This window comes from Dendrobates tinctorius, unplaced genomic scaffold, assembly GCF_039654945.1.
Source record: "Dendrobates tinctorius isolate UK_male_01 unplaced genomic scaffold, ASM3965494v1 ptg000158l, whole genome shotgun sequence".
NCBI lineage: Eukaryota > Metazoa > Chordata > Amphibia > Anura > Dendrobatidae > Dendrobates > Dendrobates tinctorius.
In genome coordinates this window covers 13,827,913-13,849,961 of record NW_027361825.1, presented here as the reverse complement: position 1 = coordinate 13,849,961, position 22,049 = coordinate 13,827,913, and the positions used below count along the sequence as shown (strand labels likewise).

Below are 22,049 nucleotides of genomic sequence, written 5' to 3'. Positions count from 1 at the left end.
CCTCCGCAGCAGAGGTGAATCTTGGTCTTCCTTTCCTGGGGCGGTCCTCATGTGAGCCAGTTTCTTTGTAGCGCTTGATGGTTTTTGCCAATGCACTTGGGGACACTTTCAAAGTTTTCCCAATTTTTCAGACTGACTAACCTTCATTTCTTAAAGTAATGATGGCCACTCGTTTTTCTTTACTCAGCTGCTTTTTTCTTGCCATAATACAAATTCTAACAGTCTATTCAGTAGGACTATCACCTGTGTATCCACCAGACTTCTGCACAACACAACTGATGGTCCCAACCCCATTTATAAGGCAAGAAATCCCACTTATTAAACCTGTCAGGGAACACCTGTGAAGTGAAAGCCATTTCCGCTGACTACCCCTTGAAGCTCATCAAGAGAATGCAAAGAGTGTGCAAAGCAGTAATCAAAGCAAAAGGTGGCTACTTTGAAGAACCTAGAATATAAGACATTCTCAGTTGTTTCACACTTTTTTGTTAATTATATAATTCCACATGTGTTAATACATAGTTTTGATGCCTTCAGAGTCAATCTACAATCTTCATAGTCATGAAAATAAAGAAACCGCTTTGATTGAGGTGTGTCCAAACTTTTGGTCTGTAGTGTGTGTGTGTATATATATATATATATATATATATATATATATATATATACATACACACATACACACACACATACACTATGACTTATCTCAGCTAAGACAAAGCCTAGATCCTAAGGCTACATTCACACCATGGGCAAAGCCAGGATCAAACCTGGGGGGGCAGAACCTCATACTGCACATTTCAGCTGCTGCAGAACCTCATACTTCACACCCCTACACTTGAAAATAAAGCCTGCACCTTAAGAAGATGTGGTGATGAATGCAGTCTATTTATTCCAACTATCAATTGATGTTGATGTTACTGAAGACGAGCAATACCTGTCCTGGGAGTCCTTTTGGGCAGCTATGAGGTGTACCTGATTGGTGCTAAAAAAAGGAGTGTTAGTCTGTGTGCTAACCGGCTTTCATTCTTTTTGGTACAGATAAGATATGGATAGACAGATATGGATAAATGGATATATACAGTGCCTACAAGTAGTATTCAACCCCCTGCAGATTTAGCAGGTTTACACATTCGGAATTAACTTGGCATTGTGACATTTGGACTGTAGATCAGCCTGGAAGTGTGAAATGCACTGCAGCAAAAAAGAATGTTATTTCTTTGTTTAATTTTTTTTAAATTGTGAAAAGTTTATTCAGAGGGTCATTTATTATTCAACCCCTCAAACCACCAGAATTCTGTTTGGTTCCCCTAAAGTATTAAGAAGTATTTCAGGCACAAAGAACAATGAGCTTCACATGTTTGGATTAATTATCTCTTTTTCCAGCCTTTTCTGACTATTTAAGACCCTCCCCAAACTTGTGAACAGCACTCATACATGGTCAACATGGGAAAGACAAAGGAGCATTCCAAGGCCATCAGAGACAAGATCGTGGAGGGTCACAAGGCTGGCAAGGGGTACAAAACCGGGGTACTGAATTAACGTTATAGAGATATAGTTACCAAGAGGCATACCCACGGTACCCACCACACCTCGATGCGCATTTCGTACTGAAATGCTTCGTCCAGGGAAATGCGCATCGAGTGTGGTGGGTACCGCGGGTATGCCTCTTGGTAACTATATCTCTATAACGTTAACTCACTATATACCCCTCATTATAGGCGTTTTTCATGTGGTGTATTTCCATTTGTTTTATGTTGTCATGGACACAACTTCATAATATATTTCCCAATGAGGTCTTTATTAATTACTCTTTTTGTGTCCCTGCTACATAAAATGCATGGAGTCTTATACAAATTCTTTATGTTACCCACCTTTATTCTGTACTTGTGGTATCTGCCTTGCTTTTATCTATTTACGTCATTAATAAAGATTTTGTCAATTTTTACTATATGGCCTTGTGTGAAGTGCTTTTGTAGGTTTTATTAGACATACGAGAAGTAATAAAGGCCTGTCCTCTGATGGCCCCTCCAACCCACTATCCATAGGAGAAGTAATAAAGGCCTGTTCTCTAAGGGGCCCTCCAAACCACTATCCATAGGAGAAGTAATAACGGCCTGTCCTCTGAGGGCCCCTCCAACCCACTATCCATAGGAGAAGTAATAAAGGCTTGTCCTCTGAGGGCCCCTCCAACCCACTATCCATAGGAGAAGTAATAACGGCCTGTCCTCTGAGGGGCCATCCAACCCACTATCCATAGGAGAAGTAATAACGGCCTGTCCTCTGTGGGCCCCTCCAACCCACTATCCATAGGAGAAGTAATAAAGGCCTGTTCTCTAAGGGGCCCTCCAACCCACTATCCATAGGAGAAGTAATAAAGGCCGGTCCTCTGAGGGGCCCTCCAACCCACTATCCATAGGAGAAGTAATAAAGGCCTGTTCTCTAAGGGGCCCTCCAACCCACTATCCATAGGAGAAGTAATAAAGGCCGGTCCTCTGAGGGGCCCTCCAACCCACTATCCATAGGAGAAGTAATAAAGGCCTGTCCTCTGAGGGGCCCTCCAACCCACTATCCATAGGAGAAGTAATAACGGCCTGTCCTCTGAGGGGCCATCCAACCCACTATCCATAGGAGAAGTAATAACGGCCTGTCCTCTGTGGGCCCCTCCAACCCACTATCCATAGAAGTAATAACGGTCTGTCCTCTGAGGGACCCTCCAACCCACTATCCATAGGAGAAGTAATAACGGCCTGTCCTCTGATGGCCCCTCCAACCCACTATCCATAGGAGAAGTAATAAAGGCCTGTTCTCTAAGGGGCCCTCCAAACCACTATCCATAGGAGAAATAATAACGGCCTGTCCTCTGAGGGCCCCTCCAACCCACTATCCATAGAAGTAATAAAGGCTTGTCCTCTGAGGGCCCCTCCAACCCACTATCCATAGAAGTAATAACGGCCTGTCCTCTGAGGGGCCCTCCAACCCACTATCCATAGAAGTAATAAAGGCCTGTCCTCTGAGGGGCCCTCCAACCCACTATCCATAGGAGAATTAATAATGGCCTGTCCTCTGAGGGCCCCTCCAACCCACTATCCATAGGAGAAGTAATAAAGGCCTGTCCTCTGAGGGCCCCTCCAACCCACTATCCATAGGAGAAGTAATAAAGGCCTGTCCTCTGAGGGCTCCTCCAACCCACTATCCATAGGAGAAGTAATAACGGCCTGTCCTCTGATGGCCCCTCCAACCCACTATCCATAGGAGAAGTAATAAAGGCCTGTTCTCTAAGGGGCCCTCCAAACCACTATCCATAGGAGAAATAATAACGGCCTGTCCTCTGAGGGCCCCTCTAACCCACTATCCATAGAAGTAATAAAGGCCTGTCCTCTGAGGGCTCCTCCAACCCACTATCCATAGGAGAAGTAATAACGGCCTGTCCTCTGATGGCCCCTCCAACCCACTATCCATAGGAGAAGTAATAAAGGCCTGTTCTCTAAGGGGCCCTCCAAACCACTATCCATAGGAGAAATAATAACGGCCTGTCCTCTGAGGGCCCCTCCAACCCACTATCCATAGAAGTAATAAAGGCTTGTCCTCTGAGGGCCCCTCCAACCCACTATCCATAGAAGTAATAACGGCCTGTCCTCTGAGGGGCCCTCCAACCCACTATCCATAGAAGTAATAAAGGCCTGTCCTCTGAGGGGCCCTCCAACCCACTATCCATAGGAGAAGTAATAATGGCCTGTCCTCTGAGGGCCCCTCCAACCCACTATCCATAGGAGAAGTAATAAAGGCCTGTCCTCTGAGGGCCCCTCCAACCCACTATCCATAGGAGAAGTAATAAAGGCCTGTCCTCTGAGGGCTCCTCCAACCCACTATCCATAGGAGAAGTAATAACGGCCTGTCCTCTGATGGCCCCTCCAACCCACTATCCATAGGAGAAGTAATAAAGGCCTGTTCTCTAAGGGGCCCTCCAAACCACTATCCATAGGAGAAATAATAACGGCCTGTCCTCTGAGGGCCCCTCCAACCCACTATCCATAGAAGTAATAAAAGCCTGTCCTCTGAGGGCTCCTCCAACCCACTATCCATAGGAGAAGTAATAACGGCCTGTCCTCTGATGGCCCCTCCAACCCACTATCCATAGGAGAAGTAATAAAGGCCTGTTCTCTAAGGGGCCCTCCAAACCACTATCCATAGGAGAAATAATAACGGCCTGTCCTCTGAGGGCCCCTCCAACCCACTATCCATAGAAGTAATAAAGGCTTGTCCTCTGAGGGCCCCTCCAACCCACTATCCATAGAAGTAATAACGGCCTGTCCTCTGAGGGGCCCTCCAACCCACTATCCATAGAAGTAATAAAGGCCTGTCCTCTGAGGGGCCCTCCAACCCACTATCCATAGGAGAAGTAATAAAGGCCTGTCCTCTGAGGGCTCCTCCAACCCACTATCCATAGGAGAAGTAATAAAGGCCTGTCCTCTGAGGGCTCCTCCAACCCACTATCCATAGGAGAAGTAATAATGGCCTGTCCTCTGAGGGCCCCTCCAACCCACTATCCATAGGAGAAGTAATAAAGGCCTGTCCTCTGAGGGCCCCTCCAACCCACTATCCATAGGAGAAGTAATAAAGGCCTGTCCTCTGAGGGCCCCTCCAACCCACTATCCATAGGAGAAGTAATAAAGGCCTGTCCTCTGAGGGCTCCTCCAACCCACTATCCATAGAAGTAATAAAGGCCTGTCCTCTGAGGGCTCCTCCAACCCACTATCCATAGGAGAAGTAATAAAGGCCTGTCCTCTGAGGGCTCCTCCAACCCACTATCCATAGGAGAAGTAATAATGGCCTGTCCTCTGAGGGCCCCTCCAACCCACTATCCATAGGAGAAGTAATAAAGGCCTGTCCTCTGAGGGCCCCTCCAACCCACTATCCATAGGAGAAGTAATAATGGCCTGTCCTCTGAGGGCCCCTCCAACCCACTATCCATAGGAGAAGTAATAAAGGCCTGTCCTCTGAGGGCTCCTCCAACCCACTATCCATAGGAGAAGTAATAATGGCCTGTCCTCTGAGGGCCCCTCCAACCCACTATCCATAGGAGAAGTAATAAAGGCCTGTCCTCTGAGGGCTCCTCCAACCCACTATCCATAGGAGAAGTAATAAAGGCCTGTCCTCTGAGGGCCCCTCCAACCCACTATCCATAGGAGAAGTAATAAAGGCCTGTCCTCTGAGGGCTCCTCCAACCCACTATCCATAGGAGAAGTAATAAAGGCCTGTCCTCTGAGGGCTCCTCCAACCCACTATCCATAGGAGAAGTAATAAAGGCCTGTCCTCTGAAGGCCCCTCCAACCCACTATCCATAGGAGAAGTAATAAAGGCCTGTCCTCTGAGGGCTCCTCCAACCCACTATCCATAGGAGAAGTAATAAAGGCCTGTCCTCTGAGGGCTCCTCCAACCCACTATCCATAGGAGAAGTAATAAAGGCCTGTCCTCTGAGGGCCCCTCCAACCCACTATCCATAGGAGAAGTAATAAAGGCCTGTCCTCTGAGGGCTCCTCCAACCCACTATCCATAGGAGAAGTAATAAAGGCCTGTCCTCTGAGGGCTCCTCCAACCCACTATCCATAGGAGAAGTAATAAAGGCCTGTCCTCTGAGGGCCCCTCCAACCCACTATCCATAGGTGAAGTAATAAAGGCCTGTCCTCTGAGGGCTCCTCCAACCCACTATCCATAGGAGAAGTAATAGAGGCCTGTCCTCTGAGGGCTCCTCCAACCCACTATCCATAGGAGAAGTAATAAAGGCCTGTCCTCTGAGGGCTCCTCCAACCCACTATCCATAGGAGAAGTAATAAAGGCCTGTCCTCTGAGGGCCCCTCCAACCCACTATCCATAGGAGAAGTAATAAAGGCCTGTTCTCTGAGGACTCCTCCAACCCACTATCCATAGGAGAAGTAATAAAGGCCTGTCCTCTGAGGGCCCCTCCAACCCACTATCCATAGGAGAAGTAATAAAGGCCTGTCCTCTGAGGGCCCCTCCAACCCACTATCCATAGGAGGTGTAATACCCCCAAAATGACCAAAGCCATTAGGGGGCAGCGATTTTTGGACAAAACACACCCAAATATTAGTCTGGGGAGAAAAGGGTTACATAGGTGTCCATTCACCGACAGCAAGCAGAATGCGGCGCTATGACAGCAGCTGAGGTCGCGCTCTCCCCTTCCCGGTGCTGCTTCCTGCGGTAGTCACACCTTCTCCTGAGCTGCACTCACGGCCCCCAGTAAACCACCACAGTCACTGTCTTCTCTCACAGCCGTCACTTCCAGCCATCATTACACTTTTTAGGTTAAGAAAGCCCAAAACTCACCAGAAAAGCGCAGCCCTCCGACCACAACAATAATGGCGGCGACGTCGTTTTCTGTACGGAAGGGGCGGAGCTTTTCCTTTCACGTATAAAGGAAGGGGAGACAAATGAACGCGAGAGCCAATCAGCGGATGAGAGTAAAAGACAGAGCTCGTGATTGGTCAGAATGACGCGTGAGAACGCAAGCGCGGTCAGCCGGCTTCCATCAGCACAGCACGCGTGCGCAATGCCTAACGAGCTGCAGGCTGAGTGATGTCACCTGCAGGGGACTACCAGCGGCCACGCCCTCCTGTAGGATGTGAAAGAGGAAAACGTTTCTAGTGTTAGAATCTATCATTATCCTGCTCAAAACACATAGTGACTGCATGGGAAGATATGGCTTTAGGCTGGTTTCACATTAGCGCTTTTTAAGCGCACGCACGGCCGGGGGTAGCTCCGCCCCCGAGCCGGCTCTCTGCCCGGCATGCCCGCCCCTTGCTTGTAGCGCCGCCTCCTAGCGGACAGCGGCGCCTGCGATCGGCGCACCCTATCTTTAGCATAGGGTGCGCAGATCGTGCGCAGGCCGTGCGCTAGTTGCGCTTTGACCTGCGCTGCGCACTTTTGACGGTGCGCCGTGCGCGCCAAAATCGAACTTTTCGGTTCGATACATGTGGTGGACGGCCCGTTACTATAGCGACAGGACAGCGCTGACGTCACGGCCCGGAACTCCGTACTCTGGACTACACTTCCCGTCGGTCTCGGTCTGCGCTTCCGGACACGCCTCTTCCGTTCCGGACTGCTGCTGCGGCGCATTCAGAGGACCGGGCCTTGGGTGTAGCGGAGGCGGGTGAGAACCGGAGAGAACCGCCGCGTTTCCTGACACCGGGGAGATAGAGCAGGTGTGAGGCCGTTCCGTGCTGCGGAAGAGAGCCAGAGCCTAGCCGGCCCCGTACGGCAGCTGTTGTCAGTGTCTGGACGCTGCCGCCTCCTCGTTGTACGTCACTGGTTTCCTCCTAGACCCTCCACTGCTCCTGCCTCATTGGGTTCCTGACACTCATATTCAGCGATCTACATTTATGAGACCCCCCTCTAGTCCCCCGTCTGCCCTTCCTCCCACTCCCTGCTGTTTCTCTAGTACCCCCCCATCTACCCTGTTCCTGCTGCCACTCTAGTGCCCCCTGTCTACCCTCCCCCCCCCATCTTCCCACTGCCCCGCTCGTCTACCTGCTGCCCCTCTCGTGCCCCGGTCTACCCGCTGCCTGACTACCCTGACCCCACTGCCCCTCTAGTTGCTCTGTTTCCCCTCTCCCCGCTACGATTCTAGTCCCCATCTACCCTTTGACCATTGCCCCTCTCGTGCCCCCGTTTACCCTCTCTCCTTCTAGTTCCTTGTCTACCATTTACCCTTTGCCGCTGCCCCTCTCATGCCCCCCGTCTCCCCACTGCCACAGCACACACTACCGCTCCTCCTGCTGCCCCTCTATCTGTCCCCGCTGCCTTTTTAGACCTTGTACTCCTCTTGCCCCCTCTCCGATACCTCCTAGCCCCTCTTCTACCTCTCTGACTGTTGAGCCCCCCTCTGGTCTCTATCCCTTTGCTCTCCTCCTGGTTCGCCTTCCCTGTGCTCAGCTCCTTGGTTTCTTCCCTCTCCACCATGCTGTTTCCAATTTTGTCCCCTCCATGCTTTTATACTCGTGTTAGGTCTGAGTCTCCATGATGCCCCTGCTGTAAGGCTGTGTGCCCACGATCCGGAACTGGCAGTGCTTTATACTCAGTGTATGCTCCCTGCATCCAAAACGTCGTCTATTGACCGCAGGCGAGTCTGCATGTGTTTACTGAACTGCGCAGATTAACCGTGTCCAATACATTGTGCGGGTGAAATTTCTCTTTTGGAGACTAGCATCAACGCAAGAGAAATAGACACGGGCGCCTCATGGAAAGACGCGCAGCGCGGGTGATTCACAGGCGTCTGTAGACAGGAGATGCATAGTGGACATGGAATTTCTAGAAATCCCATCCACTGTGCTGTAACATCTGGATGCTGCGGATTGGACGCTGCACAAGTACACCGTGCCCATCCCGCAGTGTTTACTGATCATGTGCACATACCCTTACACAGAACCCTGTGGCTCTTCGTGTGTTAGCAACTTTTGGTGTTGCGCTCCTGATGTCACATGATGGGATCTAAGCCGAAACCTGTGACATGTACGTTCTCCCGCATGATGCCCTGTCCTTCAAACCGCACATCCAAGCTCTCTCCACCTCCTGGCGCCTCCAGCTCAAAAATGTTTCCAGAATTCGTCCTTTCCTCAAACCTCAGTCTACTAAAATGCTTGTGCATGCTCTCATCATCTCCTGTCTTGACTACTGCAACAACATTTTAGGTGGCCTCCCGCTAACACCCTCGCACCTCTCCAGTCCATCCTTAACTCTGCTGCCCGACTAATTCATCTCTATCCTTGCTACTCCTCCGCTTCTCCCCTCTGCCAATTTTTTCACTGGCTCCCATTCCCTCAGCGTATCCAGTTCAAATTACTCATACTGACCTACAAGGCCATCTATAATCTGTCTCCTCCATATAACTCTGAACTAATCTCCCGATACCTTCCCTCACAAGACCTCCTTCTCTCCTCCACAATTATTCGCTCCTCACCCAACTGCCTCCAAGACTTCTCCCGAATATCCCCCCATCCTCTGGAATTCTTTGCCCCAACACGTCCGACTATCAACCACATTCGGATCCTTCAGACAGAGCCTGAAAACCCACCTCTTCAGGAAAGCTTACAGCCTGCAATGACCCCCGCTGCATCCTCACTAGTGATGAGCACATATACTCGTTGCTTGGGTTTTTTCAAGCATGCTCGGGTGTCCTCCGAGTATTTTGATGTGCTCGAAGATATAGTTTTCGTCATCTAATCTGCATGATTTGCAACTTGTAGACAGGCTGAATACATGTAGGAATTCCCTAAGGCTAGTTTCACAATAGCGCTTTTGAGCGCAGCGACGGTCTGCGCACGGCCGCCGCTAAGCCCCGCCCCCTGCCGCTCCTCCGCCAGTAGCTCCACCTACCGGCGTATGACGCTGCATGCATCCTGCGTCCCCTATCTTTATCACTGGGGGCGCAGGCCGTGCGCAGTATGCGTTTGGCGGCGTATGCGTCCCTTTGACAGTGCACCGACCTGCGCCAAACGCAACCTGCTCCAGTTTGGTTGCACTCGGCGCACCGTCAAAAGGACGCATGCGCCGCCAAACGCATACTGCGCACGGCCTGCGCCCCCAGTGATAAAGATAGGGGACGCATGCAGCGTCATGCGCCGGTAGGCAGAGGCGCGGCAGGGGGCGGGGCTTAGCGGCGGCCGTGCGCAGGCCGTCACTGCGCTCAAGAGCGCAAGTGTGAAACTAGCCTAACAAACACGCATTACACACATGTATTCAAGCTATCTAGCAGCCGCAAATCATGCAGCTGAGACGATGAAAACTAAATCTCCGAGCACACCAAATTACTCGGAGGACACCCGAGCATGCTCTGAAAAACCTGAGCAACGAGTATACTCGCTCATCACTACTCCTCACCATCACTGGAGCTGCTGCAACCCCCCCCAACCTACTGTCTCCTTCCGCACCATCCTGTAGCATGTAAGCCAGAAAAGGCAGGGTCCTCTCTCCCCTCTGTATCAGTCTGTCGTTAGTTTGTTTACTGTAAGTGATATCTGTACTTTGTATGTAACCCCTTTCTCATGTACAGCACCAGGGAATCAATGGCGCTATATAAATAAATAATAATAACTGTATCCATTTACCTTTTTGTTTCTTGACAGACAGCTGGGAAAATGAGTAGTTCAGAAGAAGTGTCATGGATCAGCTGGTTCTGCGGGTTACGGGGCAACGAGTTCTTCTGTGAGGTGAGATCTCTGGCGCAGAAATCAAGCGGCATGCCAATTCGGAACGGGACGTGCACATGAATTGACATCAGTATGACGTCCCATCATCTTAAAATGCTGGGATCCGCATGTGATGACCTTGCAGAAAGATCGTGCAGCTGCGAGAGCCGCGAAGGCTATAAGAGGAGGCCGGACTCTCCACAGAGAAGGCTAAGAGGGTTTATTACCATTAATATGTCAACACCCTATGTTCCTTTTATAACCTTTTGGATGGGTGCAAATTCTGAAAAATAAACTGGTTCTCAAAAAAGAAAAGGCTAACACCGGTGCAAGCCGCAGTGTCCCGCCGCGACGCCGATGCAAGGCCACATGCACACATTGAGTATTTGGTGCGGTTTTTTACCCCAGTATTTGTAAGCCAAAACCAGGAGTGGACCAGTCAGAGGAAAATCATAATAGAAACATTTGCACCCCTTCTGCATTTATCACCCACTCCTGGTTTTGGCTTACAAATACTGGTTGTGTTCATGTGGCCTAAGCCGCAGTGTCCCTCCCGCCGCAACGCTAAATGTAAACCACTATAGGACAGTATTTGTCATAGGTGCACATTTGTAGGTTTTTGTTTTTTATTTGTACCATATATCCCTGAAAGTAAAAATAGAAAACCTGATCTAAGAATCAAGCTTCAACTATGAACGGATCTCATGAAGATCAAGCAAACGAGGGGAAAAAAAGCTTTAGAGCTCTTTAACCCACATGTCCAGGAAAACACCCCTGAAAATAGCTGGGTGAGAAACTGATTAGAATATGCTCCCACGACGAGTATTTGGTGAATTTTTGATGCTGTAAATTGCCTGCACCCATCAGCTGAATTCGGTCTTGCATTTTTTTTGTAATGTGTTTTTATTGTGTTTTTGATGCTGCGGTTTTAGTCTTTTTGGTATGTCACGTTTTATGCTTTGTTTTTGATAATTCCATGTATTTCAATTAGACCGCTTTATTTATACCGTCATGTGAGAATTACATTTTTATTTAATTTAGTGCGTTTCAGCAGCGTGTACTTTTTTTACTTGCAGATTTTCCTCCTCTAAAGCAAATCTATGGGGAAAATCTGCTCATAAAACGTACCCGTCAGTGAAGCTGACACGAAAAACGCACCGCAGGGCAGTAAAGGATAAAAGCACAGCAGGCAGGAGATATGTATAAATCCCATCCACTGTGTTGGAAATGTACAGTGGGTATGAAAAGTATTCAGACTCCTTTAAATTTTTCACTCTTTGTTTTTATTGCAGCCATTTGGTAAATTCAAAAAAGTTCATTTTTTCTCATTATTGTACACTCTGCACCTCATCTTGACTGAAAAAAACAAATGTAGAAATTTTTACAAATTTATTAAAAAAGAAAAACTGAAATATCACATGGTCACAAGTATTCAGACTCTTTGCTCGGACGCTCATATTTACATCACTTGCTGTCCATTTCCTTGTGATCCTCCTTGAGATGGTTCTACTCCTTCAGTGGAGTCCAGTTGTGTTTAATTAAACTGATAGGACTTGATTTGTAAAGGCATACACCTGTCTATATAAGAGCTCACAGCTCACAGTGCATGCCAGACCATATGAGAATCATGAGGTCAAAGGAACTGGCCAAGGAGCTCAGAGACAGAATTGTGGCAAGGCACAGATCTGGCCAAGGTTACAAAAGAATTTCAGAGATTTGCAAACATGTCTACATTTCTGTTTTTTTTCAGTCAAGATGAGGTGCAGAGTGTACATTAGTGAGAAAAAAATGAACTTTTTTGAATTTACCAAATGACTGCAATGAAACAAAGAGAGAAAAAATTAAAGGGGTCTGAATACTTTCTGTACCCACTGTAAGACACTGCTTTATTCATTAAGTGAAAATATGCAGCATCAAAAAACTCATCATGGGAATGTAACCTTAAAGGGAGATCTCCGATGCCCCATGTGAGTGTTGCTGATGAGATCGGTATATGATCTGCAGGTATCGGGGTCACGTCCTGGCAGCCGAACATCATTAGCAAAGCTCAGTCTCTCTGTCGCGACGGCAATAGCCCTTTAACACAAAAATGTGCCAGAGGTCCATAAATGGCATTTACTCACATTATTCAGTGGTGGTCTAGTCTCAGGATCTGCCTTTTTGTGCTCACTGTTTCTGCTCATTGTGTCCTATTGGGGTCCTTTATTCTTGCACCGCGACCAAGTGTTAACAATCTTTTACTCTCTTTACAGGTAGATGAAGATTATATTCAAGATAAATTCAACCTGACAGGACTCAACGAGCAGGTCCCTCACTATCGACAGGCGCTGGACATGATCCTGGACCTAGAGCCTGGTTAGTGTGCCGAGACCCTGTACATTTCTTTATATGAATGAAATTATGTAAACCACTCGCGGACAATCAGTACAGAGCCATATGCTTTTTTGTTGATGTACACATATTTTTGGGGGGCAAGATGCTCACTAAAGTCCCGCAGCCCCATCCAACAGCTCATTGACATTAGTGCCAAAATTCTGATTCGCTCAGACTTGATATGGATGGTCTGTGTTGGTAATGTTGGAGAACAGGATAACACGTAAATGTAAAATGCTCCCCCTCCAAACTGGGCACAACAAGGTGATACGGGCAGCCATTTTCACTCGTTCGCAGTCTGTTTGGGAGTGCGCCGTCACATGGAGATCCCGGCTGATTTCAGTGGAGGACTGCACTGATTTGGGTCGGTTTCTCATTGTATTTTCTCACCTGTTTTGTTTCCAGATGAGGAGCTGGAGGACAATCCGAACCAGAGCGACCTGATTGAACAAGCGGCTGAGATGCTGTACGGACTGATCCATGCTCGCTATATTCTCACTAACCGCGGCATCGCCCAGATGGTGAGAACATTTGCATTTCTATTAGGAGAAATTCCCCTTCCTCCAATACTGAAGGCCTTGTAGCATATGTAATATGTTAGGTGGATATTTAATGTTTCCTCACTTTATGGTTGCTATATTTAAAGAGGTTTTCTAGCTTTGGAAACTCCTAAGCTCTGTTCCAAAACAAAAACTTTCACCCCCCCCTCGGCCCACGTCTGATCGCTGTTCTCAGTGGTGTCTGTTATTGTCTGCAGTACTAATGACGTCTACAGCGCTGCTGACAATCACAGAGTTCAGAGGGTGTTTTGTTTGAAAAAAAAAAATTCAGTCGGCTGAAGGGGTTTTTCTTCTCTGCCAAGAGTTTGTCAGGGGAACTCCACTCCAATCGTGAGGGCAGTCACGCAATTGTCTGACGAGTGATGGAAGAGGCAGCGACTGTTTCCACTGCTTGGCTGTTATTGAGGAACTCACAGTGAGTGTGTGGTATATAGATCTCCGATTCCAAAGCATGGAATATTTAAATACCTCGATATGGTCACTGCAAACTCCACAATAACAATGGGAACTTCTACCTGGCACCACCAACCGTCTATACAGGCCAACTGGACCACCGTTCCAGGTAGCTTGTGGCTTCAGGGGTGTGGTTTACAGAGCAAGAGAACAGAGCTATTACATTTTATATATTCACTCCAGGTAGGTAGTGTGTGTATGTGTGTATATATGTGTGTGTGTGTGTGTGTGTGTATATATCTATCTAATATATAAAGCTCAATGTGGGTGTGTATGTGTGTATGTCCGGGATTGGCATCCGCACCGTCGCAGCTACAACCACAAAATTTGGCACAGTCACACGTCTGGATCCCGAGAGCGTCCTAGGCTATGTTGTGAGGCGGAATTTTAACCCCGCGCATTCCAGTTCACCAAACAATTTTGCCCCTATCTACATAATGGGGAAACAGTGTGTGCGTATCAAGCCCCGCCCCTCATTGTCAGAATGGTTGCCATGGCGACGCTGATGTCGTCATAGGTTGCAAGCCCCGCCGCTCATTATGATGTCATAATGGTTGACTATGGGATGGAGGATGTGTGATGGGTATATGGGCACTGGACTATGGGATGGAGGATATGTATGATGGGTATATGGGCACCGGGACTATGGGATGGAGGATGTGTGATGGGTATATGGGCACTGGACTATGGGATGGAGGATGTGTGATGGGTATATGGGCACGGGACTATGGGATGGCGGATATGTATGATGGGTATATGGGCACAGTACTATGGGATGGAGGATATGATGTATGATGGGTATATGGGCACGGGACTATGAGATGAAGGATGTGTGATGGGTATATGGGCACTGGAATATGGGATGGCGAATATGTATGGGTATATGGGCATGGGACTATGGGATGTCGGATATGTATGATGGGTATATGGGCACGGGACTATGGGATGAAGGATCTGTATGATGGTATATGGGCACTGGACTATGGGATGGAGGATATGATGGGTATATGGGCATGGGACTATGAGATGAAGGATGTGTGATGGGTATATGGGCACTCGACTATGGGATGGCGAATATGTATGATGGGTATATGGGCATGGGACTGAGATGAAGGATGTGTGATGGGAATATGGGCACTCGACTATGGGATGGAGGATATGTATGATGGGTATATGGGCACGGGCCTATGGGATGGCGAATGTATCATGGGTATATGGGCATGGGACTATGGGATGGAGGATGTGTGATGGGTATATGGGCATGGGACTATGGGATGGAGAATATGTATGATGGGTATATGGGCATGGGACTATGGGATGGAGAATATGTATGATGGGTATATGGGCACGGGCCTATGGGATGGAGGATATGTATGATGGGTATATGGGCACGGGACTATAGGATGGAGGATAATTATAATTTGTTATAACTAACCACAGTTAGTTACTATGCCCGGGCAGCGCCGGGCTCTTCAGCTAGTATATATATATATATGAATGATGATACAAGGTGGGAACAAAGCAATACTAGATATAGAATTACATAAAAAGGATTAATGAAAGAGAATTGCTAAACCTGATGTCATGGAAATGGCTCAGAGCTTAGCGGAGGGTGTTACTCCGTAGGAAAGCAGACCGAACCCGCAGCAAGAACAAACCTAAATTCTGTTCTTTATTCGGTCGAGGTTAACGCCCTTATACCTCCCCTTGATCAGCTCATAAGGGAGTTGGTTGTGGGATATGCTATGTCTTTTAGAAGTTTGAGGTCCCAACTTACAGGATATCTTCGTCTCTGGAGGACCCAGGTGGTAGATATTGTCGTCGTGTCTACAACAGTGACTATCTTTCTGTAAAGCCGAAACATGACATGTATTGCGTTATCTATCTGACTTTAATATTAAGTTGGATGGGGTAAAATGGTCTTACGGTGATGTGAGTGAATGTGTTAATTGTCCTTTCGCTACAACGCCAAAAATATATTTCCTATTAATATCAGATTGACGCAAAACACTAATATTCATCATTGATCAGTGACTCCAAAAAGTCTTTTATAACTTGCTTTGATCAGAGGAAGCTCTGGCCCTGGGAAGGGTATTTCCCCGCCTTTGATTAAACTCTAGTCTAGTCTGTTTCCCCAGCAGATATCCTGCTTTAATTACCTGTCCACTGCATGAGGCCCCTGCTTCAATGGAAGTTGCAGTGTCAGCTCTTTCACCCTTCCCAGTTAATAAGTTTATCTTCCCTAGTTGTAATTATTCACATATATTCAATGTGTAGTCATACTTCAATGGAGCGTTCAAGTGTCAGCTCCTTCTATGTCCACTCTCCGGAGAGAGGGCTTGATGGGTTTTAATTTTTCTCCATGACACTGGAAACCCCTTTTAGTGCAGTTTTGCTATTGAATAAGAAAGTGTCCATCGTATCGACAGCCTCTTGGAGATGATGAATTACAACGCCCCCCTCAGGAAGTGACAGGAGCTACATACAGAGTACAGTGTTGCTCTCCTCCCTTGCTTGTTCCGCTGGCAATAACATAGAGATAAATAACTTTGGGCGACATAAATATTGTGCAGCTGCTTCACGGAACAGGCCGGAAGGGGTTAAATCTTAGTTGTAGAGTCCTATTAAATATGTATGATATCAGCATATGTTTGCCGACAGCACTTCAATAGGGAGATGCACGTTCTGGACCAATGACCCAATTGGAGCATATACCATCAAATAGAGAAGAACAGCATCCCTTCCAGGTGATTAGAAGTTTTCAAAAACTTTATTCTGCCAACTAATCACCTGGAAGGGATGCTGTTCTTCTTTTCTATTTGCTATTAAATATGTACGAGACGTAACTGCACGGCCTACTCCTCCCATTGCTGTACTGATCCAGTAGTAGTGACCATATTGATTGCCGCAGTGGCCTGGCAATAACAGGAGCACCCAACCCTCCTCCCGGCGGTGGCCGTATCCTGCCGCAGTGTGGAGTCCGGAGAATCTCCCCGTCGGTCAGCAGACATCAATCATTCAGCAGTTTTACCGCAGAGGCCGCTGCTCTATAGCTGCACCCCAAGCCTCGTCCCTGGATCAGTGCCGCTGAGCAGCTGCTGACCTGGGGGTATTTCTGGAAGGTGATGGCATGAAATATGAAGGGCACTGCGCCAGTCTCCATCTGTGCTACCAACACTTGTGCAATCCTTGTTTATTTGCCACGTTCGTCCTCCTGTGAAGCTACAGTCTGAGCTCCGTAGGTGAAGCACAATGACGCCATATACAGTGAGATCGCAGTATAAAGTATTAGCAACAGACAGATCGCACTTTCAAGCATCTCTGGGGATTAACAAGCAAAGTGTAAAACTAAAATATAAAATTAGAAAAATATTAAAGTTTTAAACTTGGCCCCTTTTTTTTTCCCTCAAACAAAGAAATGGATGTCTTTAAAACTCAACCTCCCTTGACCATTGTCAGTTTTTATTTTTTTTTATATTTTTTATGTTTTTGTTGCTATTTTCTGAGGCCTGAAATGTATTTTTCTGTCCATGGAGCTAGGGAAAGGCTTGTTATTTTACACGCTAAGGTGTTTTGTTTTGTTTTTTGTTTTTAAGATTCTTTAATTATTTTATTGCATTCTTTGTAGTGTGGCGGCAAAAAAATATGTAATTCTGGTCTTTTTTGTTTAAATTTTATAGTTACATAATTTAGGTGGAAAAAAAAGATCGACAATGGTCAAGAAAGGTTGAGTTTTAAAGACATCCATTTCTTTGTTTTCGAGGGAGAAAAGGGGCCAAAAGTTTAAAACTTTAATATTTTTCTAATTTTATATTTTAGTTTTACACTTTACTTGTTAATCCCCAGGGAAGCTTGAACCTGCAATCTGTCTGTTGCTAATACTTTATACTGCGATCTCACGGTCTCACTGTATATGGCGATATTGTGCTTCACCTACACACCGTATTTTGCAGATTATAAGGCGCACACCAAATTTTGAGGAGAAAAATAGGGGAATAAAATGGTGGTGCTTCTTATAATCCGTGCGTCTTATTGCTTACTGGGGGTGGTGACTGCGGTGAAGCGGAGTCCCAGGGTCACTGCTGGAGGAGGCAAGAGTGGTGCTTGCTGCAGGCTGGGATGAGGGATGGGGGGTTCCGATGTGCACCACTGTGGGTGAAAATGGCTGTGGTGCTGGGGGGGGGCTCCACCTGCATTTTGTGAAAGCCCGGAGCCCCCCTATATCAATTACTGCGAAGCGGTGGTCTCCCGGAAAATGGCCACGGAGGCGCATGCTCAGATTGAAATTTCAGCAATGAGATCTCGTTGCCGAGATCTCAATCTGAGCATGCGCCGCCCCTGGCGGCCATTTTCCCAGAGGCCACAGCATCGCAGTAATGGATGTGCGGGGTGCTCCAGGCTTTTAGAAATGCCGACGGAGCCCCCCATCCCCCCCCCCCGTAACACAGCCATTTTCACCCACAGTGGCGCACATCAGAACACCCTCTCATCCCAGCCTGCAGCAACGCGCCACTCTTTCCTCCAGCAGCGACTCTGGTCCACCGCAGCCGGTAAGGTATATCTGCAATATAAGACTCACCCCCATTTCCCCCCAAATTTGGGGGAAAAATTTGCACCTTATAATCTGAAAAATGTTTGTTTTTGCCACTAAAATAGTAATAAAAAAACTGGATAAGTTTGGTATCGCCATAATCTGCCTCACATGGAGAATCATGTTGTCAGGTCATTTTTGCAACAAAATGAATGTAAAACAATGCGGAATTGCAATTTTTTTATTTTTTGGGGGGCAGTTTTTCTCCACAGGATTCTTTTCTGTTGTGATAAAACGATTGCTCACTCAGAACTACAGCCCAATCACTATAATTCTTCTCAATAACACTCCCTCCTATGGCCGTGTAGATGAAAGAGGAGGAGAAAAAAAACAAAATTGCTAACAAAATTGAGGTGGCAGGTACAGCTGGATCCCCCGGCTTGTAATGTCTGCCCTAGTCTCCCAGCGGCATCAGGTCTGGACCCCCGATAACTACTTGTTGTTTCTTTTCTTTGCAGTTGGAGAAGTATCAGCAGGGAGACTTTGGTTACTGTCCCCGCGTTTACTGTGAGAACCAGCCCATGCTGCCCATCGGTAGGTCCCTGTCTTCTGTCCCTGAGGCTTCCCATTCTCCACAATGTATTAACGGCAGCTCTATGTCCCCCCCCACCTTCCCGCAGGTCTATCTGACATCCCCGGTGAAGCTATGGTAAAGCTGTATTGCCCCAAGTGTATGGATGTTTACACCCCCAAGTCCTCCCGTCATCACCACACGGACGGAGCATATTTTGGCACTGGATTCCCCCATATGCTCTTTATGGTTCACCCCGAGTATCGACCCAAGAGACCCGCTAATCAGTTTGTCCCCAGGTAAGACCAACCATTTCACGATCCGAAAGAAGCTGGTGACACTGGTTAATGGGGGACGGATGGGTTCACATCATTAGAGTTTGCAGTACCCAACTGTCCATGGCCATCAGACAGGAAGTCCTCAGAGCCACGTCCTACCTGGCGTGATGCACACATGTCATGCGGAAGCCGGCAGATCAAAAGAGGGGCAAGTAGGAGGCAGCTTGCAGGTCGGCAGCCACAGTATACTGATGTGACTTGCAGACCCAGGTCCTGCGAAACAATTTGCTGTTCTCTATTTAGGTTATGTTGCTGCATTCCGCACTGTGTCCAGCAGGGGGCACTCTCAGATATGTCTGCTTCGTATAGGTTCTTGTTGTCAGATCTTGTGATGGAGCTTTTAGTAATATGCATTGTAAATAGGGAAGGATCACGCAAGGGTAATGGCTGCCTCTTTCTATATTTAGTCATCATAAAATCATTCTCATAAACTTTTGTCACTTTACATCTGCAGCTCATCAGTCGCAGGCTTCTAATTGCTTCTTCCCAGAGTCCTAGATCTGAGGTGACGCTCGTCCTCCGCTGGGAGATCAGACAAAGCTTTTAATTAGGGGAACCAAAAAGATTCAGAGACTTTATATAATCCACCACATACAAAAAGAAAAAAAAAAGTTGGGAGGGGTCCACAACTTGCAGAAAAAAAATCACGGCAGCAATGCGACTGTAGCTTTTTACTATGCGAGGAGGTAGTAAAGGTCCAGGAGACACAAACATCCAACCAATAAAAATTCTGTTTATTTGCGTATTTGAGAAACAACAAACCAGAGAAAATCTCCAATTGTAAAGTACACAACCGTGAATACATTAGAGGAAATAACCTGGCGAAACCGCTCATAAATAGTTACAGAAGCAATAAAAGTCAAGGTCAGATAGAGTACACAGTGATCTACCTGAACCACATGAGAAAAATCAGACAAATGTACGAATGATAATGACTGAAATGCCATGGACCACGGCTCATCCACTAGGACGCACCTGTGTTTCGCATCCGCTTCATCGTTGAGATGCTGCAGCGTAGGGAACCTTTTTATATTTTTGTTTTCTTAGCGCCACTCCCTTCTTTATCGCTTCTTAGTTTTGCACACCAGGATGGGGGGTGGCATGTGTATCAGGATGGGCATGAGGGGGGGGCGCATATATACCACATTTTCCAAAAGCATTTGATACCGTGCCACACGAGGTTGGTACACAAAATGAGAATGCTGGGTCTGGGGGAAAATGTGTGTAAATGGGTAAGTAACTGGCTTAGTGATAGAAAGCAGAGGGTGGTTATAAATGGTATATTCTCTAACTGGGTCGCTGTGACCAGTGGGGTACCGCAGGGGTTGATGTTGGGACCTATTCTCTTCAACATATTTATTAACGATCTGGTAGAAGCTTTGCACAGTAAAATATCGATATTTGCAGATGAAACAAAATTATGTAAAGCAGTCAATACAAGAGAAGATAGTATTCTGCTACAGATGGATCTGGATAAGCTGGAAACTTGGGCCGGAAGGTGGCAGATGGGGTTTAATAATGATAAATGTAAGGTTATACACAGGGGAAGAAGGAATCAACATCACCATTACACACTGAACAGGAAACCACTGGGTAAATCTGACATGGAGAAGGACTTGGGGATCCTAGTTAATGATAAACTTACCTGGAGCAGCCAGTGCCAGGCAACGGCTGCAAAGGCAAACAGGATCATGGGGGGCATTAAAAGAGATCTGGATACACATGATGAGAGCATTATACTGCCTCTGTATAAATCTCTGGTTAGACCGCACATGGAGTACTGTGTACAGTTTTGGGCACCGGTGCTCAGGAAGGATATCATGGAACTAGAGCGGGTACAAAGGAGGGCAACAAAATTAATAAAGGGGATGGGGGAGCTACAATACCCAGAGAGATTAGCAAAATTAGGATTATTTAGTCTAGAAAAAAGACGACTGAGGGGCGATCTACTAACCGTGTATAAGTATATAAGGGGATAATACAAATATCTCTCCGAGGATCTATTTATACCAAGGAAGATGACGGTCACAAGGGAGCATTCTCTGCGTCTGGAGGAGAAAAGGTTTTTCCACCAACATAGAAGAGGACTCTTTACAGTTAGGGCAGTGAGAATCTGGAATTCCCTGCCTGAGGAGGTGGTGATGGCGAACTCAGTCGAGGGGTTCGAGAGGCCTGGATGTCTTCCTGGAGGGTAACAATATTGTATCTTACAGTTGTTAGGTTCTTTAGAAGGATTTAGATCTGGGGATTTATTCTGACGGAATGTAGGCTGAACTGAATGGAGAAATGTCTTCTTTTTGCTAACTGTTTTGTTACATTTTTTGCTTAAATTTTTTTTTCTAATTTCCTTCTCTAAAACCTAGGTGCGTCTTACAGTCCGGTGCATCTTATAGTCCGAAAAATACGGTAATTCTCGTGTTCTCTCTGTTCCCAGGTTATATGGCTTCAAAATCCACCCCATGGCGTATCAGCTCCAGCTCCAGGCAGCCAGCAACTTCAAAAGTCCTGTGAAGACGATGCGCTGAGTATCAACCCTGCTAGACGGTTTCAGTATCGGGCCCGATCACCCACCCCAAAGCCACACATTGCGCCACTTCACGGTGCAATGTTTTTTGGGGTTTTTTTTTCGGTGTATGATTTTCCAACCTTTTATTTTCATTTTAGTCCTGTAAAGAGTGTGTTCAAATACAGCAAGCGACTGTGGTGACAGAAATAAAATTATATAGAATGAAACAAAATCGGCACGTCAAAGATGCATGGCTTTTTTGGTCTAAAGAAACACAAACTAGAACACTAGGAGGGGGGATGAGTAGACTTTATGAAAGGCCTGCTGAGCTCTAGACTTGCAGCTGCACGAGAGGGAGAAAGCAAGAAAGGAGTCAGCCAGCAGCATAGAACCGCTATCTAGAAATCATGTGTGTTATGTATTAAGGAAATGTGCAATATCCATCTATGATCCTGTGGGCAACAGTGCCACTGTTTTTACAGGAAAAGGGTCCTTTTTTTTTTTTTTTTGTTCTCCAG

General features: G+C 46.9%; 2 protein-coding genes across 8 annotated transcripts in view; one reads left to right on the top strand and one right to left on the bottom strand.

Annotated features, from left to right (window-relative positions):
* Positions 1 to 6,494, bottom strand: part of GPANK1 (G-patch domain and ankyrin repeats 1) — a 29,670-nt gene extending 23,176 nt beyond the window's left edge. Inside the window, exon 1 of one of the 3 annotated variants that reach the window (XM_073548989.1) lies at positions 6,343 to 6,494. The gene's annotated coding sequence lies outside the window, so the exon portion shown is untranslated. The other 2 variants (XM_073548990.1, XM_073548991.1) reach the window with 2 other exon arrangements.
* A 520-nt stretch (positions 6,495 to 7,014) lies between these two features.
* CSNK2B (casein kinase 2 beta) lies at positions 7,015 to 21,763 on the top strand. Of its 5 annotated transcripts, none has more exons than XM_073548993.1 (7): positions 7,015 to 7,165; positions 10,137 to 10,220; positions 12,452 to 12,554; positions 12,978 to 13,093; positions 18,635 to 18,710; positions 18,797 to 18,986; positions 21,460 to 21,763. In XM_073548993.1, exons 2-7 carry the CDS (start codon positions 10,149 to 10,151, stop codon positions 21,548 to 21,550), a joined length of 648 nt encoding a protein of 215 aa, XP_073405094.1. In that variant the 5' UTR covers positions 7,015 to 7,165; positions 10,137 to 10,148; the 3' UTR covers positions 21,551 to 21,763. The 5 variants fall into 5 exon arrangements, with proteins under 5 accessions (XP_073405094.1, XP_073405093.1, XP_073405096.1 ...); XM_073548992.1 differs by having other exon boundaries at positions 7,061 to 7,217; XM_073548995.1 differs by having other exon boundaries at positions 7,069 to 7,217; positions 10,141 to 10,220.
* The last annotated feature ends 286 nt before the right edge of the window (positions 21,764 to 22,049 follow it).

What these genes read in the sequence shown, in the direction of transcription:
- CSNK2B (XM_073548993.1), top strand. Translation starts at nt 10,149, where the DNA reads ATGAGTAGTTCAGAAGAAGTGTCATGGATCAGCTGGTTCTGCGGGTTA. An exon ending in ACCGCGGCATCGCCCAGATG is followed by an intron (nt 13,094 to 18,634) that starts GTGAGAACATTT and finishes TTTTCTTTGCAG; the next exon opens with TTGGAGAAGTATCAGCAGGG. An exon ending in CCAGCCCATGCTGCCCATCG is followed by an intron (nt 18,711 to 18,796) that starts GTAGGTCCCTGT and finishes ACCTTCCCGCAG; the next exon opens with GTCTATCTGACATCCCCGGT.